General features: G+C 41.3%; 1 protein-coding gene across 2 annotated transcripts in view; it reads left to right on the forward strand.

Moving 5' to 3' along the window:
• nell2a (neural EGFL like 2a) overlaps positions 1–25,094 on the forward strand; it is a 92,611-nt gene that overhangs the window by 34,653 nt on the left and 32,864 nt on the right. Inside the window, exons 13-14 of one of the 2 annotated variants that reach the window (XM_051951954.1) lie at positions 12,774–12,899; positions 24,403–24,525. In XM_051951954.1, coding sequence (XP_051807914.1) covers positions 12,774–12,899; positions 24,403–24,525 — 249 coding nt within the window. The remainder of the gene's footprint in view (positions 1–12,773; positions 12,900–24,402; positions 24,526–25,094) is intronic. The other variant, XM_051951955.1, reaches the window with a different exon arrangement.

The following is a 25,094-nucleotide window of genomic DNA, read 5'->3' on the forward strand; positions in this document are numbered from 1 at the left end:
TTCCCCAACAGAAAAAAAAAAAACAGCCCAGTTTTCTCTCCATCCTATTCTCACAGCGCAGTCAGGCTGAAGGCCCATTTTGCTACATGCATGCGCGTGTTTAGGACAGAATTAGACAGAGGGGCGAGCAGTGGAGAAGTGACAGACTGTGTGATTGTCTCTAAATTGAACAATCAGTATAGTTCAACGTGTTGAGATAATACCATTATTCATCTCAGCATTGTAGAGGACTGCAGGCGGAGAGACATCTCCCATTGTTGTCTGGTTTTGAAATGCCCTACTTTAGAAATTCCCTGTCAGAATTGCTCAAAAATAAGGTCTGCTTGAGTATTTTTGTGGCATTCATATGGGGAATGTGAAAAACAAAATGCCATGCGGTTAAATCGTGGAAATGGAAGGAGACAAAGTGTGCAACAGGATTTTATTTTGATGCACAGCATATCCAAAAGAGTAACTCACTTTACTAACTTCATTTGGAACAGCCACATTACTGAATTGTTTATGATTTATTGTAGCACATTTAGACAGAAGCACAGTTTAGTAGGAAGTTAAGCAACAGCATGAATAATAAATGGTCAGTTTTTCCATTATAAATTAATTATAGACATTTACTACTTGGACATAGTTTTATTTTCCAAGTTTAAAGATATCAGTCAGTGAGATCTCTTCCTCTGCTGCTGTATAATGGATTCCATTTGCAGTGTGCACAACATACATTTAAGGAAAAGGCTGGCAATAGTTTGTATTTTTAGTGTCAACAGAGCTCATAAAAAGATGACATCCAGTGACGTGCTGTCTCAATGCTTTCTGTCTGTCTGTCTTGTCTGTAGCTCGCAGCCCCAAGCCTGTTTAGTTAATGTAAATCCTTAAAAACGGGTCACAAATCTAGTTTGCATTTAAAATGGGAAGTGAAACAAAAGAGAAAAAATATTTCCTTTAAACAGCTGTGCACTGAAGTTTTCAGCAAACTCAGACTGGAGTGAATAAAACATGTGTGAGGGACTATTTTAGGCTTTGTAGTAGTACACATTTATTGTGCTGCTGGTTGATTACAGTAGGAGCAGAGTACAGTATGTGGGATTAACTTGGAATAAACTGGAGCACGTAGCATTGATGGTAATGGAGGTTGGCCAGTGCAACAGTGTGGCTTACTGATGTGCATTTAATGGTTTTTAATCAACACTGAAGACCTAATGGTACAGAGGAATGAGCCAGGCTTTGGCATCGGGGCAGTGCGCGCTGGTAGCATCGCTTTAGTGCTTTGCTCTTTGAATGGATTTTTTTTGACAGAAATATGGTCTCAGTCCAAAATACAAACAGACTGAACAGCAGCACCTCTTGAAATGATCCTACTAAAATTAAAAAAAAAAAAAAAAAAAACCCTAAGAAAACAAAGCAAAACATTTGGACAAGTCCTTTAAAGCACACATGCTGGATACATTATACATGAAATACAATCATATAAGCACATTGTAGAGCAAGTAGGTAAAACAGATCACAGTTCTAACGCCACAACAACAAAATGATTCAACAAGATACATATACAGTACATGGCAATTATTAACAAAAAGTCATACAGTATACACAAAAAGAAGTATGACAAGTAGAGGAAAGAAGACTAACTCAACAGCTTGTTGGAAATCAGATTAAATACTATGTTACTTTTTTATTGTGTGGTTTGTCCTGTAAACAGAAATTTCATGTGAAAATTCATTTTATAAAACAGTTTGCACACAGAACGTGTTATCACGTCTCAGCCACGACTGACTGGTTGCGTGCGTAGTGTGTAGACATATCGTGTGTGTGCACAGAGCAGTCTGATTGCTTCTGCTGTCTTTTAAATGTCACAAGGTGGCAACAGGCTAATTGGCAGCGACTGAAGAGCACGGCCCGCTCCAAAACCCAATCACTGCCGGGATGAGCCCCGAGCCTCCGAGCTCCCCACCGGCTAGGACCCTGAACCCCTCACGCTCAGATGAATTGCGCACACGGAGACATATACACAGTCTGACTGGTTGTGTGTGCTTACCTCTGTGACCCTGCTGAAATGTCACCCAAAACAGACAATCCCACCTTCATCGACACTCCCCTCTTCTGTCAATAACAGCATCTCAGCATGGTTCAACCGGCGTCACTCAAATGACACGTTGGACTCTTCTCTCTGCTCCTTTTTTCACATGGAGTCACACTTAATTCATTTACTACTTTGTATTTAACTGTTTCATTCATTTCAAATTTAAACATCCACTTTCTTAAGTACAGTCATACTTCACCTAACTGCAAAGAAAAAAATATAACACTGACATTACCACTTTTTAAGTAGTTACGGCCAACTATGGTGAACAGAAGTCCAGTGTAGACTCTTTTTTGCTCAGTTTTTGGTTATTACCCAGAAGCACTTTCTTGAATGACCACTCGAGGCGGTCTCCAAATGTGAGTCAATCCCCATAGACCCCCATGTTAAAATGCCCAACTTTACAGCAGAAATAAACATGTTTTACAACCTGATACAAAAGACGTTTTCAGTCTCCATAGCTGATTTCTCCTTTGATGGCAAATGTGCGGTGGGTGAAAGTTTATATAGCGCACTCATTTCAATAGTATTAAGGCTTAGATTAACACATTATAAGGGCGTGGCCGCTATGAGTGGCAGATTGACAGTCCATGTCATGTCTCCACTCACGCTCCATCTCTTTGCTCATTTTTGGAGCCTGGCACTGCTGTGTTTATATACAGTCTACGGACAGCACACACTAATGTGGGAAACGTGTGGCTCTTTAGCTGCTCAATGTTCCACTACGTAGAAACAGCTACTCGCTAATTGTGTCTATCTTCTGTTTGGTGCTGAGCAGGTAACACACAGTGGGACGTTCGAGCTTCTCTGTTGACTGCTGCGTCAGATAATGATGCTCTGAGAGTGATCCAAAACAGTAAAGTTGCAGGCTGGGCGACTATAAACTAAAACTCCTGTAAATCGAAAGGCAACTGCAGGTTTAGACGATAATCATATTTTTCTTTCCATGTGAGAATTATTCCACTTCCTACTAAGCTATCTTTATTGTTGCAAATTACTTTAATTACAAAACATTTCATATTTTTGTATAATATGTTGTTCATTAATATATCACTACCCAGCAATATGCAAAGTAGTTATAGTTAGCTCTGCTCTGACCAGCCACAGTGCAAAATTCTGCTGAGATGTTTCACTCGAATTAATCCAGTTGTGCTGTATATAATTATTATTACACTAAACGTTATCAGTCTGCAGCATGATTACCTTTACCTTTGATATTTTACAGTGTGTTTTTACCATTTTTACTTCAGTGGAAGATCCAAATAATTTGAATTTGGTGGCATAAAACCAGAGAAGCTCTTTGATATACGGGTAACCTCTCCTATCTCTTTTCATGCATCCCACACAGTGATTACTGGGTAACAGAAGCGCATATATTAAAACTAAATGAATAAATAGCCACATCTTAGTTCAATTTGGTTAATATTCTGTTTTAGATGTAACCAAAATGATTCTGCAAGCAGTTAGGCAATATAGTGTGCTTTGCATTCAAATACAGCAACAGAATAGTCCAATCAATCAAATGCAAGAAAATGGAGCAATCTCAAATGAAAAGTGAACATATCTGGCAGCACACATATTTCAGAGCTAAGTGTGAGCTTGGCATCAGCCTCTCACTGAGCTCTGATGGCTGTTACTGCTCCTTGCTGCTGATTGTTTAGACCTCTGGCCCGCGGGCTACAAATAGTCACAGAGTGACGAGTGATGGATGATGATGTTCCATCGATTGACGTGTGGTTGAAAACGTTTCCCAGATTAATGAGAGCTATGATGGAGAGCAAAAGCCCCATTCACACTTGCTGCACGTAAACAAGGCAGTTTTGTCCGTGGGCTTCACCAGGCTTGACTTGATTCATGCCAAATCGAATTGTGTTAAGTGCATGTTTATTATGACGTAGGGACACACTGGAGAGACTTGCAGGTGTTTGCATCGAAGGTACCACGAACGCTGGTAAATTGAATAGTATTGTATCCTCGTGGAAATTGTCATGTGTGGTTGAATATAGGGCGTTGCTGCAATTGCGCGCACACTGACAAGAAAATATTAAGTGCACATTGACACACCTACTTGCAGTTCTGCCAGCAGTCGGACACGCTCCTCCTCTATCTTTTCCACATTTGATGTTCATTGTTCTAAGCCAGGTTGCAGGCTTCTGAGTGTTTACAGTGATTGATCACAGTGTGAGTGTCTGGTATTTAGACAACAACTGCACTCTCGGAATGATTTTTACTCTTGTTACCTCCTAATGGGATTCTTTCCACTCAGTCATCTTAATTGGCTCCTGCTCCGTCCCAAATTGACAGTGACGTTTTGCATATTTGTTTTGGGTCTTTTTGGGCCTGATTAGAGTGAAAGGGAGTGAATGGAAGAGAAACAAAATGAGATCTACCTGAGCTGAGAACAAAGTAGTCAATTTAGAGACATCACTGTTGGCTTCCTAATCATGTAAATTAAAAAGTAATCAGTAGATTAAGTGACTCCAATGCTAATTGCAACCTTTCATTTCAGAAGCTGATTTGAAATAGATAAACTGCAATATATACAATGTCAACATTTCAATTAAAGCAGGAGTAAATATTAAAGAAATGTTAAGCCTTTTCCAAAGAATAATAATTTGCTTTCTTTCATATGGGCCAGAGAGAGGGAGAAAAGTCTACTGTGCCTCTTTCATTTAATCCTGAACGGCAGCTATAAGTCAATATTTGATGCAGTGACACTCTCCTAAACCAAAACAGGCACCCTGTAACATCCTCTGACACCTTTCTCCACCCATGAGGAACCAAGGCCAACAGTGGAGATAATTTGCTGAGTGGCACGCAGTTTGGCCGTCAGGGACAGCTCTTTGTCTTACCGCCCTTTTCCTCTGACTGCTATATACTGTATCTGTCCATGAGGGAAATGACTACTGAGGAATATCAGACAATGTTTTGGCAAGCGTCGGCCCTCTGCCATTTATTGAAAACCATCTGCTTGAGTAAGTGAGCTGGTTGGAGAAGGGATGGATAGATGGAGGAAAAGACAGAAAAAAGGAGAGATGAAGCGAGGCTGCTGGTGGAATGGCACATATTCGGGTGTCTTTGTGGGACGTCCAAAGGCAACGGCAGTGTTATCTCCCTACTCCCAGACCTCGGTGTACTGCAGTACGAGACACAGATAGGAAGACAGTCTCCACCAGAAAGTCCATGCTATGCAAACGGAGAGGGATAAGCTGCTACTTCCTATTTACATAGTTGCAGGATCACTTGAATGAGTTATAATGGGAATATTGAAATGTCAACACTTGGTGATGGCATGTGTCGTATCCCCATGAATTTGAATATGTGGATACATATGACAGGCTGTGGCACCCAGGCAGTTCTTAGGAACATCAGCCATCTGGAATCTTTCATTAAAATGTTTCATTTCAGTCGATAGTGATAATTATTGATCATTTTGAATGAGTTATTTTTAGTAAAATCCAGCAGAATAAGGTTTATTTTGAGTTCAACTGCCTTACTTTACACACGCAAAAGTAAAAGTTGAAACCCGTGAACATAAAGGAATGATCTTACTTTAAGATACATTAACTAATGAAAGGAAATACAGCTTCAAGGATGGTGACCAAGGCAAATCTGCTGCAGTGAACTGAGGTTAAGGGCCAATTTATGCTTTTTGGATGTTCCCTTCATACTACATTAAGTGCATGTCGGTTTTCCACACAGATAGTCACATTCCCCCCTGTATAGACACAAAAAAACACAATTATATAGCAGTTCGTAACAGATTACAGTGTAACACCATGTTAACGTGATTATTCTTGGATGTTCCGAGTGCGGTACATGAACAGAATACTAGATTTCTGGAAAATTTAAGATTTCCTGCTGTGTACTTGGCTCCGTCAGTGGAGAGCCTGTACAAATCCAATCAGTAGCGACAACTTCAAGTGCAGCTCTTAAAAGGATGAATTATGAAGGTGTGGATGACAAAGAATCTCCTTGTGCAGCCTGTCCTCAGAGTCATTTGTTTAAGCACCACTTTTCTTCCTGGCACATGTGCAGTTGATGAGATGTACTGCGGAATGTCCACATGGTCACGAATTTTCATATGCACGCGGACATCCTCAGAGGAGAAATCACGGATTTGGTTTGATGATGAAATTTCATGTGCTCCCTGGTGGACACTGCCACAGAAAGCAGTAGGTGGCCTTAAGGTTCAGAGGACTAGTGCGCCTTAGAAGATCTGCCCCAAAACCGTTGGGGGAGCTGCAGAGGGTGAAGGAACTCCATTATCAAGGGATTTAATAGGTTGGAGAGGAAGCCTGCTTGGAGTGTGCTCATGTAAAGGAACTTTGCAATTTCAGTCTGTGCTTTCATTGGCGATTTGCATCTAATATATTGAAATAAACCTTTCGAAAGAGAGAAGCCTTTATTGTCACAAATATATTTGTACAGCACTATGAAATGTTTTCACACATCCCAATTGGGGTCAGAGCACAGGGTCAGCCATTGTATGGCACCCCTGGAGCAAGAAGGGTTAAGGGCCTTGTTCAAGGGCCCAACAGGGGCCGCATCAGGGTTTGAACCTCTGACCTTCAGATCAGAGGTCCAGAAACTTAACCGTTATCACCCATTCTGGTTTTGTCCATCCATCCATTAACTATGCATCGCTTAATCGTCATTAGGGTTGCCTGGCAGCTGGAGTCTATCCCAGCTGACTTAGGGTGAAGACAGGGGAAACCCTGGACAGGTCACCAGTCTATCGCAGGGCTGCATGTACAGACAAACAATCACACTCACATTTGCACCTACAGATAATTAAGAATCCCCAGTTAACCTGAGCATATTCTTGGACTGTAGGAGGAAGCTGGAGTACCCAGAGAAAACCCACACATGTACAGGGAGAACATGCAAACTCCACGCAGAAAGATCCCAGGAAGGCAGGGATGTGAACCGGTGATCTTCTAGCTTTAAGGCAAAGGTGCTAATCACCAAACCACTGTGCAGCCCAGTCTACTTTTACTTAGTCTAATTTTAGTTTTAGCCTTATTTTGCAAAAAGTCCCTTCTACACAAATGTGTTTTACCATCATGTTTATTGTTGAAATGAGCACTTCCAACTTAAAGACGAGCCATCAACTATATTGAAATGCTATACATATACTATTAGTTTAATGTTTTTCATATATTTTGAGCATACTACCAGAGACAACAACATTTTTGACACAGACGCAAAGGATTTGAACTTATTTCCTTATGGTGTTCAAATATAAAAAACACAGATGAGACAAAAAACATAAACATCATTGGTAGTTGGCAGTAGAACAAATACAACAGGTGCTGTTGAAAGATTCTTCAAACAATATTTCAACAAACTTTTTACATTCCTTTCCTACATTAAAGAATTGAACTGCACCTCATATTGTGTGTTTGTTGTCTGACAGTGGCAACCAGAACACGTCCCCCCTTATGCATGAGAAGGATGTTTTTTGTTAAATAATGCAAAGCTCTTCACCCTCCTCAGATATGACAATGACTGATTCAGTCATTATGCAGGAATGTACAAAGGTGAAAAAAAAAAGAACGCTGCCGTTTTCCAGTCATCCATCGTTGTGTGGCAACAGATTGACCCCGAGCACTCCATTCAGCGATAAAAGCCACCGCTGACTCGTGGCCAGCCTTCGTTGCTCGGCGCATCACGTGTGTCTATGTGACAGGCCAATCAAGAAAATGGAGTGCGTTAATGGAGATGGAGAAGGTTGCTCTCCCCCACACGCTCGTGCTCTGCCCCTCATCATCTCACCTCCTAACATATTGTTTTAACAAACGTAACTGCTGTCACCAGGGGCAGGATAGATGGTTGTACTTCATAGGCTCCGAATCAAAGCCGTACCACGGTTGGCCAATCAGAAAGTGGCAAAGCTGTCACCCAGCATGTCTGCTCAAGGTTACCGCTGCGGACAGACTGAATTTGTTCTCCTACTTTCTGTCTCTTCTGCGACACTTAATACCTTTTGCTGCTTTCTCTCTGTTTCTCTTTCTCTGCCATCTAAATCTCTTTCTACTGCTATCTCCGTTGTTCACTCTCTCTCACACACACACACTGCACGCCTTCCACCACTTTCACTCCACACTGACTCTTTCTCATTCTGTATCTTTTCTATGTTTAATCCACAAGTTCACCTGCCCTTTTCTCCCCACCGGCCTCTGTCTCTCTCTCACTTTTCAATCTCAGTCATTCACTCTCTCACCATCTGTCTCATCTTCCCTTTTTCTGTCTATTTTTCATTGTATCTCGGCAATATAACATGTTGCCACTTCGTCTTTGTCTCCAATCCAGCTCTGCTACTTACCTGCCCTGCTGTCTGCCCTTCCCTCTACTTACCATTATCTTCCACATCCCTCTGTTTCTCTTCCTTTTAAACCTACCAAGTAATTAGCCACCATTCATTTAGTGAAGGACACATGTACTTTCATAGGTGTTCGGCGATTGTCTGCCTGCTTCATTTATATGTGAAGCGTTTGAATAGCTGGAGGCAGCAAGTATTGATGGAACTGTGAAAGGAAGAAGACCAAGGAAATGTGAATGCCACAGTTGTAGGCAGGTGTTGAGCTCTTAGCTTGCAGGGTGGTGGGCGGTGCTCTACCCAAGGACATGCGAGCTGAGCGAATGCCAATGCAAATCTATTGAAATTCAATTTCGAGTGCTCTTCGCAAAAGCATCTGGCACAGAACATATTCAGGGTGAATGTCCTCTTGTTCTCTTACAGACACTGAATACAGTGAATGAATAATAAATTGGTAATGTCAAGGACTGTGGAACATGACTATCAAAAGGTGCCTACATTTGACCTGCACCATCAATAGAAAAAAAGCTTTGGGGCATAACACACGGTGAGGTTTGTTCAGTTTGTTTTGTATTTGCATTTAATTGCATTTGATTGCATCACATTATCAAGATTACTTTGTTTACCCTGGCAGTGTTGTGCATCTTCTGTCTGAAGGTTTGGCACGCAGTTTAAAACCCAGGAATAGCTGTTGCTAAGGCAACAGCTAATATGGATCCAAATATGGAATCATGAGTGAGAAGAAAAAACAAAGGACAATCTAATAAATGATGTTCTTAAAGCTGCACCAACCAAGTTTTAATTATTAGAAAGAAGAAATCCTCCGTGGCAAACTCAGTGAAACACACCCCTGACATGGCATTGGTTGATCACGTTGTCATGGTAACATCAGCAAATAACTGTTTATACATCCGGCAAAGGCAGAGCAACATCAGTATAACCTTGTTTCAGACAGCTGAAAGGATGGATGACTGTTTCCCATTCAGAGAGACCACAGACTAATCAAAGCTTAGGGATTAACACCGGGGGCGTCATCTTATTACAGAGCAAGCTGGTTAATGAGAAAACACAACTGTATGGGTTGATGTAAGTCAGTTTACAGAAAAAAAGCTTTTAAATCAACATATTTTGAACTACTGCACTTTCCTCTGTGGTAACACAAATGGACATTAGCAGGGCAGATATGTCACTCTCCACTGATTGCTCGGTTCAAAACAGTTATTAACCTAATATGAAGTCATTGTCGGGCTGAATGAGTGAACTGCAATTTAGTCCCATTACCATGATATGTTCAGATGATTTTAAGCTCTGGTTTTCCTCAGGATTCTCTTAGCTTTTATTGTTTCGTGTGAGGCAGATGTGCTACACTCTTCCCCTCTGGGCTTCTTTGTTCTTTCTAAGGCAGAGGCAGAGTAACCACAGCAGTAAGCAAAAAGTGGGAAAACATGCATGAAGCTAAGAGCTGGTCATTAGTCCTTTTTGGGTCTGGTGCTGAGAACAACTTTCAGATTACATACTGTGTCCAGCGTGGCTCTGCAGATCCTCATAGCTCTTTAGGCTGATTAACCATGACTCTCTTCAAGTTGATGTTGGGTGAAGTTGTGCATTTTTTGAATTAATCAATTGCCTTAGGGCACTAAAAACTCTAGAATGCCAAAGATGAGATGTACTTTATTCATGCCAAACAGAAAACACTGACAAAAACAGATTAGTCCAGAGATGGAAAGGGTGCAAATGTGAAGAAAGGAGCTTTGTGGCCTGTAAGAAGTGCAAGCAAAATTCAAAATGAATTGAGGAATCAGGTAAATATTTGTTCTCTCCTCTCCGAGTTTGATGTTGCTGGAAAATGCATTTCTTGGTCTGTGTGTGTCTTGCTTACTTGCTTGCAGCCACTTCCCGGGTTCTGTGACTTTGTGTCTGACAAAAGTGAGAGAGAAATACAGCTAGTTTATTATGTTTGGAAAATCCCACAAGGCAACAGTGTTGCTAAACTCCAGCTCAGAAAAGATAACCGCCTCACATGTGAACATGTTCATATGTGGATACACAGAAATCAACTCGTCTTTTCCTGCGGCAACCTTCTAGACAACATACGGACCTGTTGTGCGCAAAATTGGAACACAAGATAGCGATTATCGAGAATCCTTTGCAGAATTGTGCATCAGAACCAACTCAGTCTCTCTGAATTTTGTCATTAAAAATCTGACTTCTGCAACTACATAGGCCTGCTTCTATTTAAATATAAAAAGTAATGAATAAATCTAATTAATGAGCAAAAAGAAAAACGTACAAATGAACACAGGAAGTTTGTGAAGTTTGTTCAACATTGTGTCTAAAGCAATCAAAATTCAATCAAATGTAAAAAAAATTTAAAATATAGTATTGTTTTATTGTTGAATTCTGATCTGGAAAGACAGATAAATGATTTTTGAACTGATGTCAAAGTGAGGGAGCAAAAAATTCAGATATCAATGTATTGCCCAATATTCTTTATCTTTATAGACATATATATGTTACAGTAGTATTGAAAATAGAAAATGATTACTGTGCTCAGCTGTGATACATGCTCTGCTACATGTGCTGCACACAATGTCACAGAGATTTGTATACAACGGAGTCCGAGTTGCCATTTAAAAGTATCTATCTATCTATCCATCTATCCATCTATCCATCTATCCATCTATCCATCCATCCATCCATCCATCCATCCATCCATCCATCCATCCATCCATCCATCCATCCATCCATCCATCCGAATAGTAGTGTCAGCCACCTGATGTATGATTTGTACTCTCAATAGTTCTTCCAGTGGAGAATGCCCCTATATACGCCTATATGATTTTGTGTCATATCTTGTCTTTTGTTTCACAACTCTAAAGCTTGCAGGTCTGATACGGCTACATAAAATAAAGACATATACAGAGCAGATCGTGGCTATAACCATAGATTTATACTTAAAAGCCGACCAGTGGGATGGGATATCAAGTTTTAAAATCCTCTGTAATGTAGTATTAAACAGTCCTGAGATCTGGTCTAGTGAGCAGCAGTTTTAAATTTGAAAAGAGAAGAGATATACTGAGGTAGCTTTTTCAGGAGACCTTTATAAATAAAAATGAGTGTAGTTCTCTTCTAGTTGCCAGCACACTTTTTCATACAGTACACAGTGATGAGTATGAAATTTATCTCCTGCAATGAAATGCAAAGCACTATGATAAACTGCATCAAGGTGTTGGAGGTCGAGCGAGCAGCATGAGAATTAGGGATATCATCATAGTCAAGCACTGACACGATGCTTGTCTCATCCCTGAACTCAAGACAGCAGCATGCTTTAGTCTAATTTACAAAACCCATTTTTATTTGCCAGCAGTGTGAAGACAATTTAATATGTCTAATAATTTATAGAAACCAGGTACAGACCAGTCATATTTATGCATGCATTTAAAGGGACAGATACCCATGATGTGCCTGCACAGGTGCTTTCACTTGTTTTGCTAGATTATACCTTTGAGTCTGGACTGTGTGGTAATGTACAGAGGCTGCTTGATTGACATCACCTTCACTCTCCTGCTGCAGCTGTTCGGATGGAACATTATAATTTTTTCTGGACACATTGTTATTTGATGACCTCATGTACCGGCAACCAGAACTGTGCCCACCTGAGCGGAAATATAATCACCCAGAATCAGTAAAAAAAAAAAAAGAAAAATGTCTGTGTTTGTGTGTGCAGCCTTTTCAGTGATCTTTTCCGATGGGATGCTTCTTCCTCTACTGTATCTATTTACAGCATATAACATTTAGAGTATGTTCATTGCACTGAGAGGAGCTGAATGATCAGGAGAAAAGCAGCTAATCCACTCCGTGCAGTGCTTTATTTTTAATAGGGTGAAAATCGAGTGGTTCAACCTTAAGTCCTTCAGCGCCCACCTCTCTTGGACCTTCTGCATTTCGACCTCTGTCTCCCACTGATGAAGACAAATAGCCCTTTTCCCACTGGCTGAGCAGGAGGCTTTAGGAGCCTTTATGTGGTTGAGGGCTACACAAACTGTATGATGTGATTCCCAGGATGGGGGAGGCACCTTAAATAAGCCACAAAATAACATGACAACAGTGCTATGAAGGTTCCTCGTGCAAAGAACAACTGACGTGTTTCAACAAGTGGCCCAAAATGAGAAATACTAGTGTTTATGTTCAGATGACAAAGCGCTCTATGTACTGTAGTAATTAGGAGGGGTGGATGGACAGGTCAACAGTGCATTTCCAGTGTTGAAGGTTGTCATCTCATTGGTCATGTTGTCAATTGACAGACTGCTTCATGACAGCAATTCACATCTCATCTATCTTTGTTCTCCTCCTTTCTCCATCTCTGTCTCGCTTCAGATATTGATGAGTGCGCTGAAGGGAAGCACTACTGCAGGGAGAACACCATGTGCGTTAACACCCCCGGTTCTTTTATGTGCATCTGCCATACGGGCTACATCAGGATCGATGACTATTCCTGCACAGGTGAGTTCCTCCTCCGCTGGCCTTTTGACAGATTGGAATCAAGTCGAGAGCGCTCGTTTTTTTGTTTTTTTTTAAATACTCCTTCTATGAGCTTCGGTTTCTGGAGCCACCATTTTGTGTCCACTGCTTCGGAGTCTCACACATGAAGGTGAGTTTCTTGTAGCTGTCTGGCACGCAGACCTACATCCATACACTAGGTTGCTGCCAGCTAGAAATGATTTAATTAGCATCTTTAGTCATACCCTGGAGGATGATATTTGATTTCATAATGATAAGTTCTGCTGCCGTGAGACTCACAGACTCCTGTATGGAGGAAGAAGCAGGCAGACATTCAGATGCAAACATTGTGAGTTATCAATGTCAGAGAGCAGTGTGGGAGCGAATACGGAAGCTGGGTAATAGAAAGTTGTGTTATGACCGGGAGACATTGTTATCAAGCAATACCTGCAAAACATGCAGTGAACCTTAGCCATGTGCTACACCTCCTCCCTCGCTCCCTCTGTCACCCTACAATTACTCACTGTCTGCTTATTTGATGTGTATATGTGGGGATGAATGTCAGAATTTGATTTGCTTCTGTTGGTATTGCTCTGATTTGTAGCCCCCCATTTGAATAGAAAACACAAACACACACAAGTCACTACCAGCATTACTAATTGATACCGTGAAGAAATTTTGATTTGGGTTTGCTTTGAGGATTACGAACTATATTTATTTTTCTTGTTTTGTTAAAACTTTCATTCTGTCAAACTACATTTAATCAGTAAGAAACAACTATCTAAACTCTGTTACATTGTGACACAAGCCAGTTGTTTGCTGCATCACATATTTGCAACACTGAGATCTTTTTCTAAAGTGATTCCCACCGTTTGTGAGACTTTTTATCCTGTCCTTATTTGAAAAAAAAAAGAGAAAAGATTCACTTCAGGTCTCTTTGGAGGTGTCAAAGAGTCTGTGGACTCGCTGCCTTGTTTGTGCGTATGCGTGTGTACAGTCATCGTATGTTGTGTGAATGTACTGTGTGTGTGTGTGTGTGTGTGTGATAAGGAGAGAGGAAGTCACTGAGAACCTGAGAAACGGCGAGACTGTGAGTGGAGGCGGCAGACCCATTTGTTCCTGATCAAAGTTGAAACCAAAGTCAATTTCAAAAGCAAACCAAATCAATCTAGAAAGATTGGCTGGATGATTCGCTGTCTTTGTTCTCGGTCTGTGTTGTGGATGATTGTGGTTGTTGCACTGTCTGGTCAAAACAGCTTCTTCCATCGTTTGTTAGACACTATTAGATATAAAAAAAAAATAGGCCTTTATTACATCATCTTTTTTTACAACATCTTTTTTGATCAAAAACACAGTAAATTTAGGAGTAATTTATTTAGTGATGCAATATTGGTGTTTGCTTTTGGCCACAAGAAAGACTAAAAGCTCTTGGACTAGACATATTGTAGGTAGGTAACATTAATGTACCGATGAAAGGAGAAACAAGGCTGTTCCAAAGCAGTTCTGAACATAGGTGCATCAGGGGTTGACCAACTTTGCTAAACCCATGACACGATTGCTGTTTTTTTTTATTATTATTATGGATATTTATTTCTTTGGATTAGATTTTTAGATTTATATAGCGCTTTTTTGGCCACTCAAAGCTCTTTACAATGGACCCATTATTCATTCACTCACACATTCTCACTCTGGTGGTAGAAAGCTACATTTGTAGCCACAGCTGCCCTGGGGCAGACTGACGAAAGCGTGGCTGCCAATCCGCGCCTACGGCCCCTACGACCACGACCAACATTCACATGCATTCATACACCAGTGTCAGAGCAGCACTGGAGGTAAGGTGGGTAAAGTGTCTTGCCCAAGGACACAACAGCACATGACTAGGCGAGAGCGGGAATCGAACCGCCGACCCTTCAATCATTGGACGACACACTCTACCACCTGATCCACAGCCGCCTCTTTGACCTGTCCAGGGTGTCCCCTGATTTCACGCTAAGTCAGCTGGGATACACTCCAGCGCCCCCCACGATCCAAATGAGGACTAAGCGGTGTATAGATAATGGATGGATAGATGTTTATGCTTTTATTAGAAATGACAAGGAATATGAGAGTTGTGGACTGGAAGCATGAATACTATGGTTTATACTTCTTGATGTCTCAGCTGTCTCAGCCCCAAAGCCATGATAGCGTGTAGCTGAAAATCATGCATTTCTTGGTTTTTAAGGTTCTGAATCTAATACTCATGAATTCGAGCTTCAGGGAATTAAATTTGACAGAATTGTAGTTGTCAGACAGTGTGCCTAGATGTCTTGGTTCTCATAGTCAAAACTTAGGGGAATCTTTCTGTTCAGCAGAAATATTGATTTAATTTATATCTAAATATGCTGTATGTAGATATCCACTGATGCTTTCTGTAGCGTCTCGCCCAAGCCCAGGAGAGCTATGTAAACTAAAATAAATATTTGCGCAGGAATTTAATGAGAACCAACACTAAGCAGGCAGTATCAGTGTAAAATCAGCTTTCAGGATGTGCTGAATAAAGCAGTGGTGGAATTCTGTGACGTCAGAGATGTATTTTAATGTCGGGAGCGAAGAGATGCTGCAGAAAAATGCAAAATACTTGTGTACAAGGACTTTTGTAAGGTGACCCATGCGTTTGGTTAAAATGCTGGCTTTTTTATAATGCAAATGCAGGTCCACATGTAAAGTAAAATGCGTAAGAAACACCTGAGTCAGTAATCCTTCCATGATGTACACACGTGGACAAAATTGTTGGTACCCCTCAGTTAAAGAAGGAAAACCCCACAATTCTCACTGAAATCACTTGAAACTCACAAAAGTAACAATAAATAAAAATTTATTGAAAATTAAATAATCAAAATCAGCCATCACTTTTGAATTGTTGATTAACATAATTATTTAAAAAAACAAACTAATGAAATAGGGCTGGACAAAAATGATGGTACCCATAACTTAATATTTTGTTGCACAACCTTTTGAGGCAATCACTGCAATTAAACGATTTCTGTATTTGTCAATGAGCGTTCTGCAGCTGTCAACAGGTATTTTGGCCCACTCCTCATGAGCAAACAGCTCCAGTTGTCTCAGGTTTGATGGGTGTCTTCTCCAAATGGCATGTTTCAGCTCCTTCCACATATGTTCAATGGGATTCAGATCTGGGCTCATAGAAGGCCACTTTAGAATAGTCCAACGCTTTTCTCTCAGCCATTCTTGGGTGTTTTTGGCTGTGTGTTTTGGATGGTTGTCCTGTTGGAAGACCCATGACCTGCGACTGAGACCAAGCTTTCTGACACTAGGCAGCACATTTCTCTCCAGAATGCCTTGATAGTCTTCAGATTTCATCGTACCTTGCACACTTTCAAGACACCCTGTGCCAGATGCAGCAAAGCAGCCCCAAAACATTACTGAGCCTCCTCCATGTTTCACCGTAGGGACAGTGCTCTTTTCTTCGTATGCTTGGTTTTTGAGTCTATGAACATAGAGTTGATGTGCCTTACCAAAAAGCTCCAGTTTGGTCTCATCTGTCCAAAGGACATTCTCCCAGAAGCTTTGTGGCTTGTCAACATGCATTTTTGCAAATTCCAATCTCGCTTTTTATGAGTTTTTTTCAGCAGTGGTGTCCTCCTTGGTCGTCTCCCATGAAGTCCACTTTGGCTCAAACAACGACGAATGGTGCGATCTGACACTGACGTACCTTGGCCTTGGAGTTCACCTTTAATTTCTTTGGAGGTTGCTCTGGGCTCTTTGGATACAATTCCAACGATCCGTCTCTTCAATTTGTCATCAATTTTCCTGTTGCGGCCACGTCCAGGGAGGTTGGCTACTGTCCCGTGGGTCTTGAACTTCTGAATAATATGAGCCACTGTTGTCACAGGAACTTCAAGCTGTTTAGAGATGGTCTTATAGCCTTTACCTTTAAGATGTTTGTCTATCATTTTTTTTCGGATGTCCTGGGACAATTCTCTCCTTCGCTTTCTGTTGTCCATGTTCAGTGTGGTACACACCTTTTCACCAAACAGCAGGGTGACTACTTGTCTCCCTTTAAATAGGCAGACTGACTGATTATGAGTTTGGAAACACCTGTGATGTCAATTAAATGACACACCTGAGTTAATCATGTCACTCTGGTCAAATAGTTTTCAATCTTTTATAGAGGTACCATCATTTTTGTCCAGGCCTGTTTCATTAGTTTGTTTTTTTTAAATAATTATGTTAATCAACAATTCAAAAGTAATGGCTGTTTTTGATTATTTAATTTTCAATAAATTTTTATTTATTGTTACTTTTGTGAGTTTCAAGTGATTTCAGTGAGAATTGTGGGTTTTTCCTTCTTTAACTGAGGGGTACCAACAATTTTGTCCACGTGTGTAACTGCTGTCCTTCATCAAGGATGACAGAGCCAGCGATGAGTGACAGATCTGCCTCATTCCTCGGCAGTTGTTTGCAGCTTGTGAAACACGATGCTAAGTAGCTCCCTGTGTGCATCATCTCCAAAGAGGTGGCAACATGCTGCATTTCCTCTGTGCCGGTAATTAAAAAAGCAATTTGCACCAATGCAAACGAACTCAGCGGCGGCATAGTGAAGCAGCTGGCTGCCGCCTGTGTTCTACGCCAGAGGATTTAGGCCCGCAGCCTTCCTGCCGTGCCACTGGAGTTTGAATTAAAGCCGTAAGACTCAGAAACACGACGAACACCCTTTGAAAACTCCCATTTCCTGCTCCATCCCTTCACCCCTTTAGAGCTTCTCCCTTCCCTTGTCAACAGAAGTCAGGAAATAATAGAGCAAATTTAAGCATTTGTGACTTTGTGTCTTTTCATGAACAGGCTGCCGAAAGGCACTACCAAGTTAGAATTGAGATTGAGGAATAGCTTTTTAAAGCAGTAACAAATGCACATTCATCTATTTTCGCGTGTGCTCGTGTGATTTATTTAAAGAAAAAAAACTTCTTGCTTACTCAGTCCTTTTCCGTATTATCTTTAGACTGCCACTGTACCTTGTGTGATTTCACTCACTGTGTTTTCTGTAGTCTTCTGTGCTGTGGGCAAGTTTTATTGTTTTACTCATTTGTCTTTCTTCCACAGTGCGTTCATTCCGCAGATGCACAATGAAGATTAATTCCCCCAAACCCAGTGGATTAAATTGTGTCGCTATATTTTATGTAGTTTCCTATTAAAATGCCTTCAAGTCACTGTAGTGGAATACACAGCTATGCATCTCCTTATAAAAGTCAATTTGCGTGATTAAACCTAGGCGTATGCATAGGCTTGATGTAATGGCTTTTTCCCGGCTTCACTCAAATTACCGTCGTGATCTCCCTCTGAATTATTGGACTATGATCTCGCATGCATCCACCATCACAGCTCTCAGTGCTCGGTACTGAACGTAATCACCGTTATAGCAACGCCTCACCTCTTAGACTACATTAAAAAGATGAATTATTTCCAAATTAGGTGTTAACAGTGGCGTTTCCTGTCCTTAAATAAACAAATGAAGGATGCAGGAAAACACACTCAGACGCTTCTTCTAATATGTGTCAATATGCTGAGTTTAGTGTCACCTCTGCAGTCGCAGTGGCAGGAATCTACTGCTTATTAATAGCAATTGAACATCTGCTTGTGTTTGAAAAGAGTCCAAAAGGAATGCTGATTCCTCTAAGTTGCTCACAGATGAAATATTACAGCTGCACAAGGAAACATTAAACCACCCCCTTCAGTACCTATTGACATTATACACTCGCATGATATACGAGCGACTTTATCATCTGCAATGGCTTTTACCAATTAATGAATCGCCAACTCAGCAGAAACAATGGCCCCGATATTGATAGCCATATTTCCACATGCATTATAGTGTCGCATGTGAACCAGTCAGATTAGTAAAGAGGATTAAGTTGACCCGGGCTCATTTCATGGCTCAGTGTTTATGTACGGAATACTGTATTAAAGGACTGATCTGCAGATTTAAGCCTGGGAGGAACAGCATGGAGTCCTGGTTTTATGTCTTCTCAGCTTGTCATGGGGTCAGCGAGCTCAGACAGAAGTCTGTATTTTACATCAAGACCACCAGCAGGGAGGGAGACGGCAGGTTCAGATCCCAGCTGGTGGCAGACTGGAACATGTGGACTTCTTGTACGAGTTTAAATGAAATATGTACAACCAAATGCCCCCGACTTGGCCCAGGCTCCATGTCTGATGAAGCCTTTAGTCAAAGAAACACCTCCAACCAACTTTCTTTTGCCCCTTTCTTTGACTAGCACTTTATCCTTGATCGTGAAGGTCAAGATTCCTCCGCTTTCTTCCCCCTCCGCTCTTCGTCTTTTCCCCAAAGTGCCCGAGGTGCTCCTCGCTCCGTGAGATTAGCAGCTAATCCATGAAAGGTAGCGGATTGGTTGTGCTCTCCGTTTGAATGTTATTAAAGAGGGCTGTCCTGAGGTCTGTGTGTGTGTTAGGTGTCCATGTGCATGCGTTCACTTGTTCCCAAGGTGTGTATGCAGTGTGTGCGTCCATGTTCTAATCCTGTGATAACCAGACCTGGGCCCCTGAGGCTGAGGAACCGTTGGAGGGATGTGCAGAAAGGGGGAGGAAGGGATGGACGGAGGCCAGAGGTGGAGCAGGAGGTTTGTCTACAACAGAGATCAGAAAGATGACTTTCAGGCTGAAAGCTCAAACAGTCTTTCAGCTGAGGTGGATTTTGGCAAACAGAGTTTTTGCCTCCTTTCTTTTTTAATGACATCTGTATTCTGGTTGAACAGTGGAATCCCATGGGCATTTAGACTCAAAAGTCTTTCATTCTGCTGATGGGGACTGTGCTATGTATTTGGCATTCTAAAGACGCCCCGCGGAGCTTTGTTATAAAACTTATTGACATTCAGTGTTTCCCACCAAAACACACTGTGTGTATCCTTGATGTCCAACAAACAAGTTGAATGTATTTCTTGTTCTTATAACATTTGTATAAGCAGTTTTGCAAAAAATATTTCAAATCGTACATTGTGTACATCTAGTTGCAGTCTTCTTGTGCCAGCTCTTGTTGGCAGATCGTTAAATTTCTTGGTGCAATGCCACAGCAATTTTTGATTGAGTGATGCAAACCCCCTGGCTGGACTGTATCACATCGTTATGGTGTTCTCCAGGTGCATGTACGTCGTCTTGCAGCTGCAGTATACAAAAAAAAGAACCCTGTCATTAAAACTTTGTACTACTTATAGTTTAAACTCCACAGGGTCTTTCCTAATTTCCCTTATTTCAGTGAAGCATTTCAAAAAGTATGAAAAATATACCACAACTTCCTTGCTTGTTGTCACTAAGAAGATTTGCACGTGGGGTATATTTTACTTTATTGTTAAAAGATGTTACTCCACAGCCCTTAGCCTTCTACTATTTCCCTTATCTTATTGCCAATTATTCTGTTTGTCAGGGAAAACAATGTGTCAGATATCTCACAAAATCTGTTTTGCCTCAGATATGTAGAGGTTGCTATCCTTCCAAACAGCTTTTTTTCTTGGTATATACGTATACATTATTATCCTAATTAATGTGTTCATAATTTGTTGGTGTTAAAAGGCTAAATGATGTGCAATTAAATGGCTTTAGAAAATGAGTCTTAAGCAAAGAGCACAATAAAAATATAATCAACCCATTTATATTGACTTTAACTAAACAGAAGACAGCACTGGTCCAAACAGCAATGAGGAATGCGTTATTAGTGGCTCTTTGTTGGCTTCATTTTTTTCTGTTTTCCTGGTTTAGTCTCACAGACAAACTGAGGAAGCACCAGGAGTTTCTTTCCTGACATGAGCATCATAAGATCGCCATCCTTTCAGGCCAGCAGTTGTGAAAATTAAATTGGAGGTTACACTGTTTTGAGGACAGCAGCCCGAGGTCAGACCTCGCCGAGGCTGGTGTTGTTTTGGCAGAAGGTGGAGGGAGTCGAGCGGGAGGAGAAACGGCCAGCTAGAGAGAGATCCCTGGTGACAGGCTGTACATAATTGATTGTTTATCTGTCGGCAGCCTGAGCAGCAGCAGTCGGCGAGGAAGTACTTCTCTCACTCTAACACACATGCACACATTTTAGGGGATTTAGTTGATGATTAAACTGGGAGTCGCTTACAGTGAGCGCAGGGGCGTAATAAGGCTAAATGCCTGAATAACCAAAATTACAATGAACCAATACTAAACTCAAGGGTTGTAGTGATAATACACACTGTGCATGCACACGCACACACACACACACACACACACACACACACACACACACACACACACACACACACACACACACACACACACACACACACACACACACACAATTGGTGGCTCTGCTGTCTGTTCAGAGTGATGACTGGATGTTTGCGACTCTGGCAGATGTGACCTTGGAGGGAGAAAAAACACCTAATTCTCTTTCCTGTGCTCTTATTACTGTTTTTATATGCCTATGAGCAGACTTTAATTCTGCCCTACAGCAGGTAAGTGTGTGTGTGTGTGTGTGTGTGTGTGTGTGTGTGTGTGTGTGTGTGTGTGTGTGTGTGTGTGCGTGCGTGCGTGTGAGATGATGCCACAACAAGAGCAGAGCAGCGGGTCCTCCTAAGTGCCCTTTAATCCATCTCACACGCACGCACACACACATCATACCCTCGATGGAGGAGCTCATCACAATGTCACTTTCAATTTGGATGAGCCCACTCTCTGTTCAGGAGATATAATGGATTGGATGATGGCAGGGAAAGGAATGATGCGGCTCAGGTCTCCTGCAACAAGCATTCAGGTGTCTGATCCTCTCACTCTTCAGGTGCCATCTTGGCGTCTTCAAATCTTGCAGTCTTTCACAAGTGTTTGCTGTCGGAAAGCCCCAAGTTGCGGCAAAAAAGACAAATAAGTCGGTAGTACACAGGAAATCACTGTACTTCTGCAGTCGGAGAATGCTCCAGAGGTCTTCTTAATATCTGAACAAAATGTGCGAGAAGAAAAAAGCGGAGAGAAATTATTCCCTTCCCCTGCCAGAGTTTGTGTTTTCCAACAGCCTTAACCTTTTCCAAGAGATTTAGTCAACTTCTTATCCTTTTAGCAGCCTCTGAAAGTTCTGTCTGTGCTACAAAGACATGATAATATGAGTTGAAAGCCAGATTCTTTGGCTAAATTACTAAATATTTTTCAAATACTGTAGTCAAAGAGAGAGTCTCGCCAAAAGAAGGACCTTTCACGATTGGTTGCTCTTGTGCGTCCTTTTGGGGCATGATGGGATGTTAGATGGAAAAAACAAGTTTTTAGAGGGTTCAAAGAAGTCCAGAAAGTTTTCAACACTTCAGCTTATGCAGTGCTTGTTTATCGGAAAGACATATTTATGTGAATCTCCAAGATACAATGGATTCTTCTTTTGTGTGCCTCTCAGAGGGATAAAGATCCGCCTTTGTGTTCGGGGGGCAGATGAAGGACATGTATTAAAGGCCGTCCTCATATGGCAAAAGGAAAGGGCTTAGATGCTCTACTCTTCTTTAACTGTTTAGCTTAAGTCTTGAGCCAGCATTAAATAAGATTTTCAAATCACTTGCTATGGCAGGTGGAGGGTCTGGGTTAGAGCAAAAACTAAGAGGCATCTCACCTCGCAAACAAACAATGGAGGCCTCAGTGGATGAGACCAGAAAGACTCGATAAGTAAGTGCAGTTTGACGGACTCAACTTTAACCCCTTAATACTCAGCAGTCCAGATGCAAGCCAAGTGGAAGACCTGCAGCCGTGTTTTGAATGGAATCAGCCCATAGTGAATCAATATGATGAACTATACATTGAAAGCTGTGTTGCCATTTTAAGAAACCAAGGAAACAGCAACAATAGTTTCTTCCTTTGTAATAGGAGAACATAAACATTCGACGGCTGTCTTGAGGAGCACATACTGGTTGAATCAATACGAGTTGCACAATGTCTTCACCGTATCATTCCGACAAACGATGTTTCCAATCCCTTTTAGTAAAAGGAGGTGAATGTTAAGGGGTTCTTGAGGGTGCGCAGTAATCAGCGGTGCACAAGGCTGCTGAAGACATTACCGAACTGGTGTCTGGTGTAATATAGGCTATAAACTACTGATATCATGCACCTTTAGGACAGCTAAATGTAATTTTGTTTCCGAGAAGTGCTGAGATTCAGCAGCCACCAGACAAATCAAATCACATTTGTCTGAGCGCACAGCTTCTTCAGAGAAAATAGTCGAAACACCAGGAGTGATATCTTCATAAAAAGGAAACTTCTCTCCTGCCGCTTCAAATGATCTCATTTACAACACTTAATTTCTAAAGAGGCCTATTTATAAATTCTGTTCCCCTCTGTAGAAATTTTAAAAAAGACAATTACCTGTGAAATTCCTCATTATCTATTATATTTCAGTCTAATAAAGGTAGAACATGATGCAGATTATATTATGTATGACAAGAAGACCACCAGAAAAGTGGATGAATCAATCGATTTCCAGTTTGTGTGGACACAAAGTGCACTGAGAAGAAACATTATGAAGCTCTTTTTCCTCCTACTTAAGCTGTTATGACTTGTTTCCTGCTTGAGTTTTCAGTATTTTTCTTGCGGTTTCATTACAGTATTTGTACTTGGACTGGGCTGTGTGTAAGTCTTTACTCCAGGCTTTCAGTTCATTGTGTTTTCCCACTTCAGTCTCTGAATCCTATCCTGTGGTTCTCCACATAGAGGCGAAGAGATTTGTTTGCCAGTTGGATACAGTGCGCTGTCACGGGCTGTAGCCATTAGTCAAGCTTGTCAGTGATTCATAACACTATCACTTACTCCACAGTGATGGGAGCTTGAGAGTTCTGGTTCTAAAGGGACGTTTTGTTAATGCTTGTACAAAACTTGCAAAAAACATCTCTGGTGGGTGCTTAGAACACCAATTGTGCCAATTTGCAACACTCCAACTGAAGGCCAGTGGCTTATGCATGCAAAGTACAACACAGGAAGGCACCTTATTAGTGTATATGTGCAAATTAAGGAGTTTATTATCAGTTGTTTTAACGCTTAAATAGTCATTGAGCCTTTTCCATCCCTTATCATGTGCCAAACAAACACAACAAATAACAGCCAAACATCTGAGACAATTTTTTTTTTATGACAGATCATGAAGGGAGATAGAGAAATGACTCATCCTCCAGTTGGCTGTTTGTCACTGATGTCTTATTACTCGACTCACAGCTGTCTAACTATCAAGTCATTTAAATGAAGATAGAGTTTAAAATCGTATTTTTTCTTAATGAAAAAAAAAGTAATTACCAGCTGGCATCGATCTTTCTTTATATTTACAGGGAAAATAAAAGCTTTTCTTTAATCAAGTGTTACTTTCTTGATAGCGGTAGTCGTTTGCAGATGTGAGGATGATGTCTGAGCTGCTGCTGCTGCACTTTCTTCCATTTTCTCCCCATAAATATAAACGGTACAAATGGATGTATCCCTGAAAAACTGTGAGATTGACAATGTTGTGTTTCCTTGTTTCCAGAGCATGACGAGTGCCTCAGCGGGCTCCACAACTGCGATGAGAATGCCTTGTGCTTCAACATGGTTGGAGGCCACAGCTGCTCCTGTAAGCCGGGCTACACTGGCAACGGGACAGTCTGCAAAGGTGAGAACCACCAGAGTTCAGCTTCACAAGAGGCTATACCACTGGGACTGTTTTTGTACCATAGCAGACCAGGCTTCTGTCTCTTGTGCTGGAACCATTTCTGCTGTCCATCCTAAAATTCCTTCATTTCCTGCCACCCTTTTTTGAAAATTTAAAGCTAAATAAATCATACAAAACAAAGATTTCACCTCACTAATTGAGGGATGTCTAGGTCGACTTAAAGAGCTTTATGCGAAGTATCAAGTCTGTCGTCGTGGTTATACTCTCTCCAGCACGCACAGAAAATCCTTCTGTTCCCTCCATTTAATGAGTGTTTTTCTCTGCTTGCTGTTCCATTTGTAATCTATAGTCTTACAAGAAAATCGACCTGACCTCAGCTGTTAATCAATTACTTGATTAGAAATCTATTCAAGCAGGAGCTGCACTTATTTTCCACTTTAAGCTCAGTTTACTAGTCACGGCGAGTGCTAGACATCCTGCAAAAGCAACGAACAAAACAGATAACTTCTTATGCCTAATCGGCAGACTAAACCCCGAAAGCTTTCAGACAATGAAAACGACTCAGTCCT

This window comes from Acanthochromis polyacanthus, chromosome 8 (genome assembly GCF_021347895.1).
Source record: "Acanthochromis polyacanthus isolate Apoly-LR-REF ecotype Palm Island chromosome 8, KAUST_Apoly_ChrSc, whole genome shotgun sequence".
NCBI classification, from domain to species: domain Eukaryota; kingdom Metazoa; phylum Chordata; class Actinopteri; family Pomacentridae; genus Acanthochromis; species Acanthochromis polyacanthus.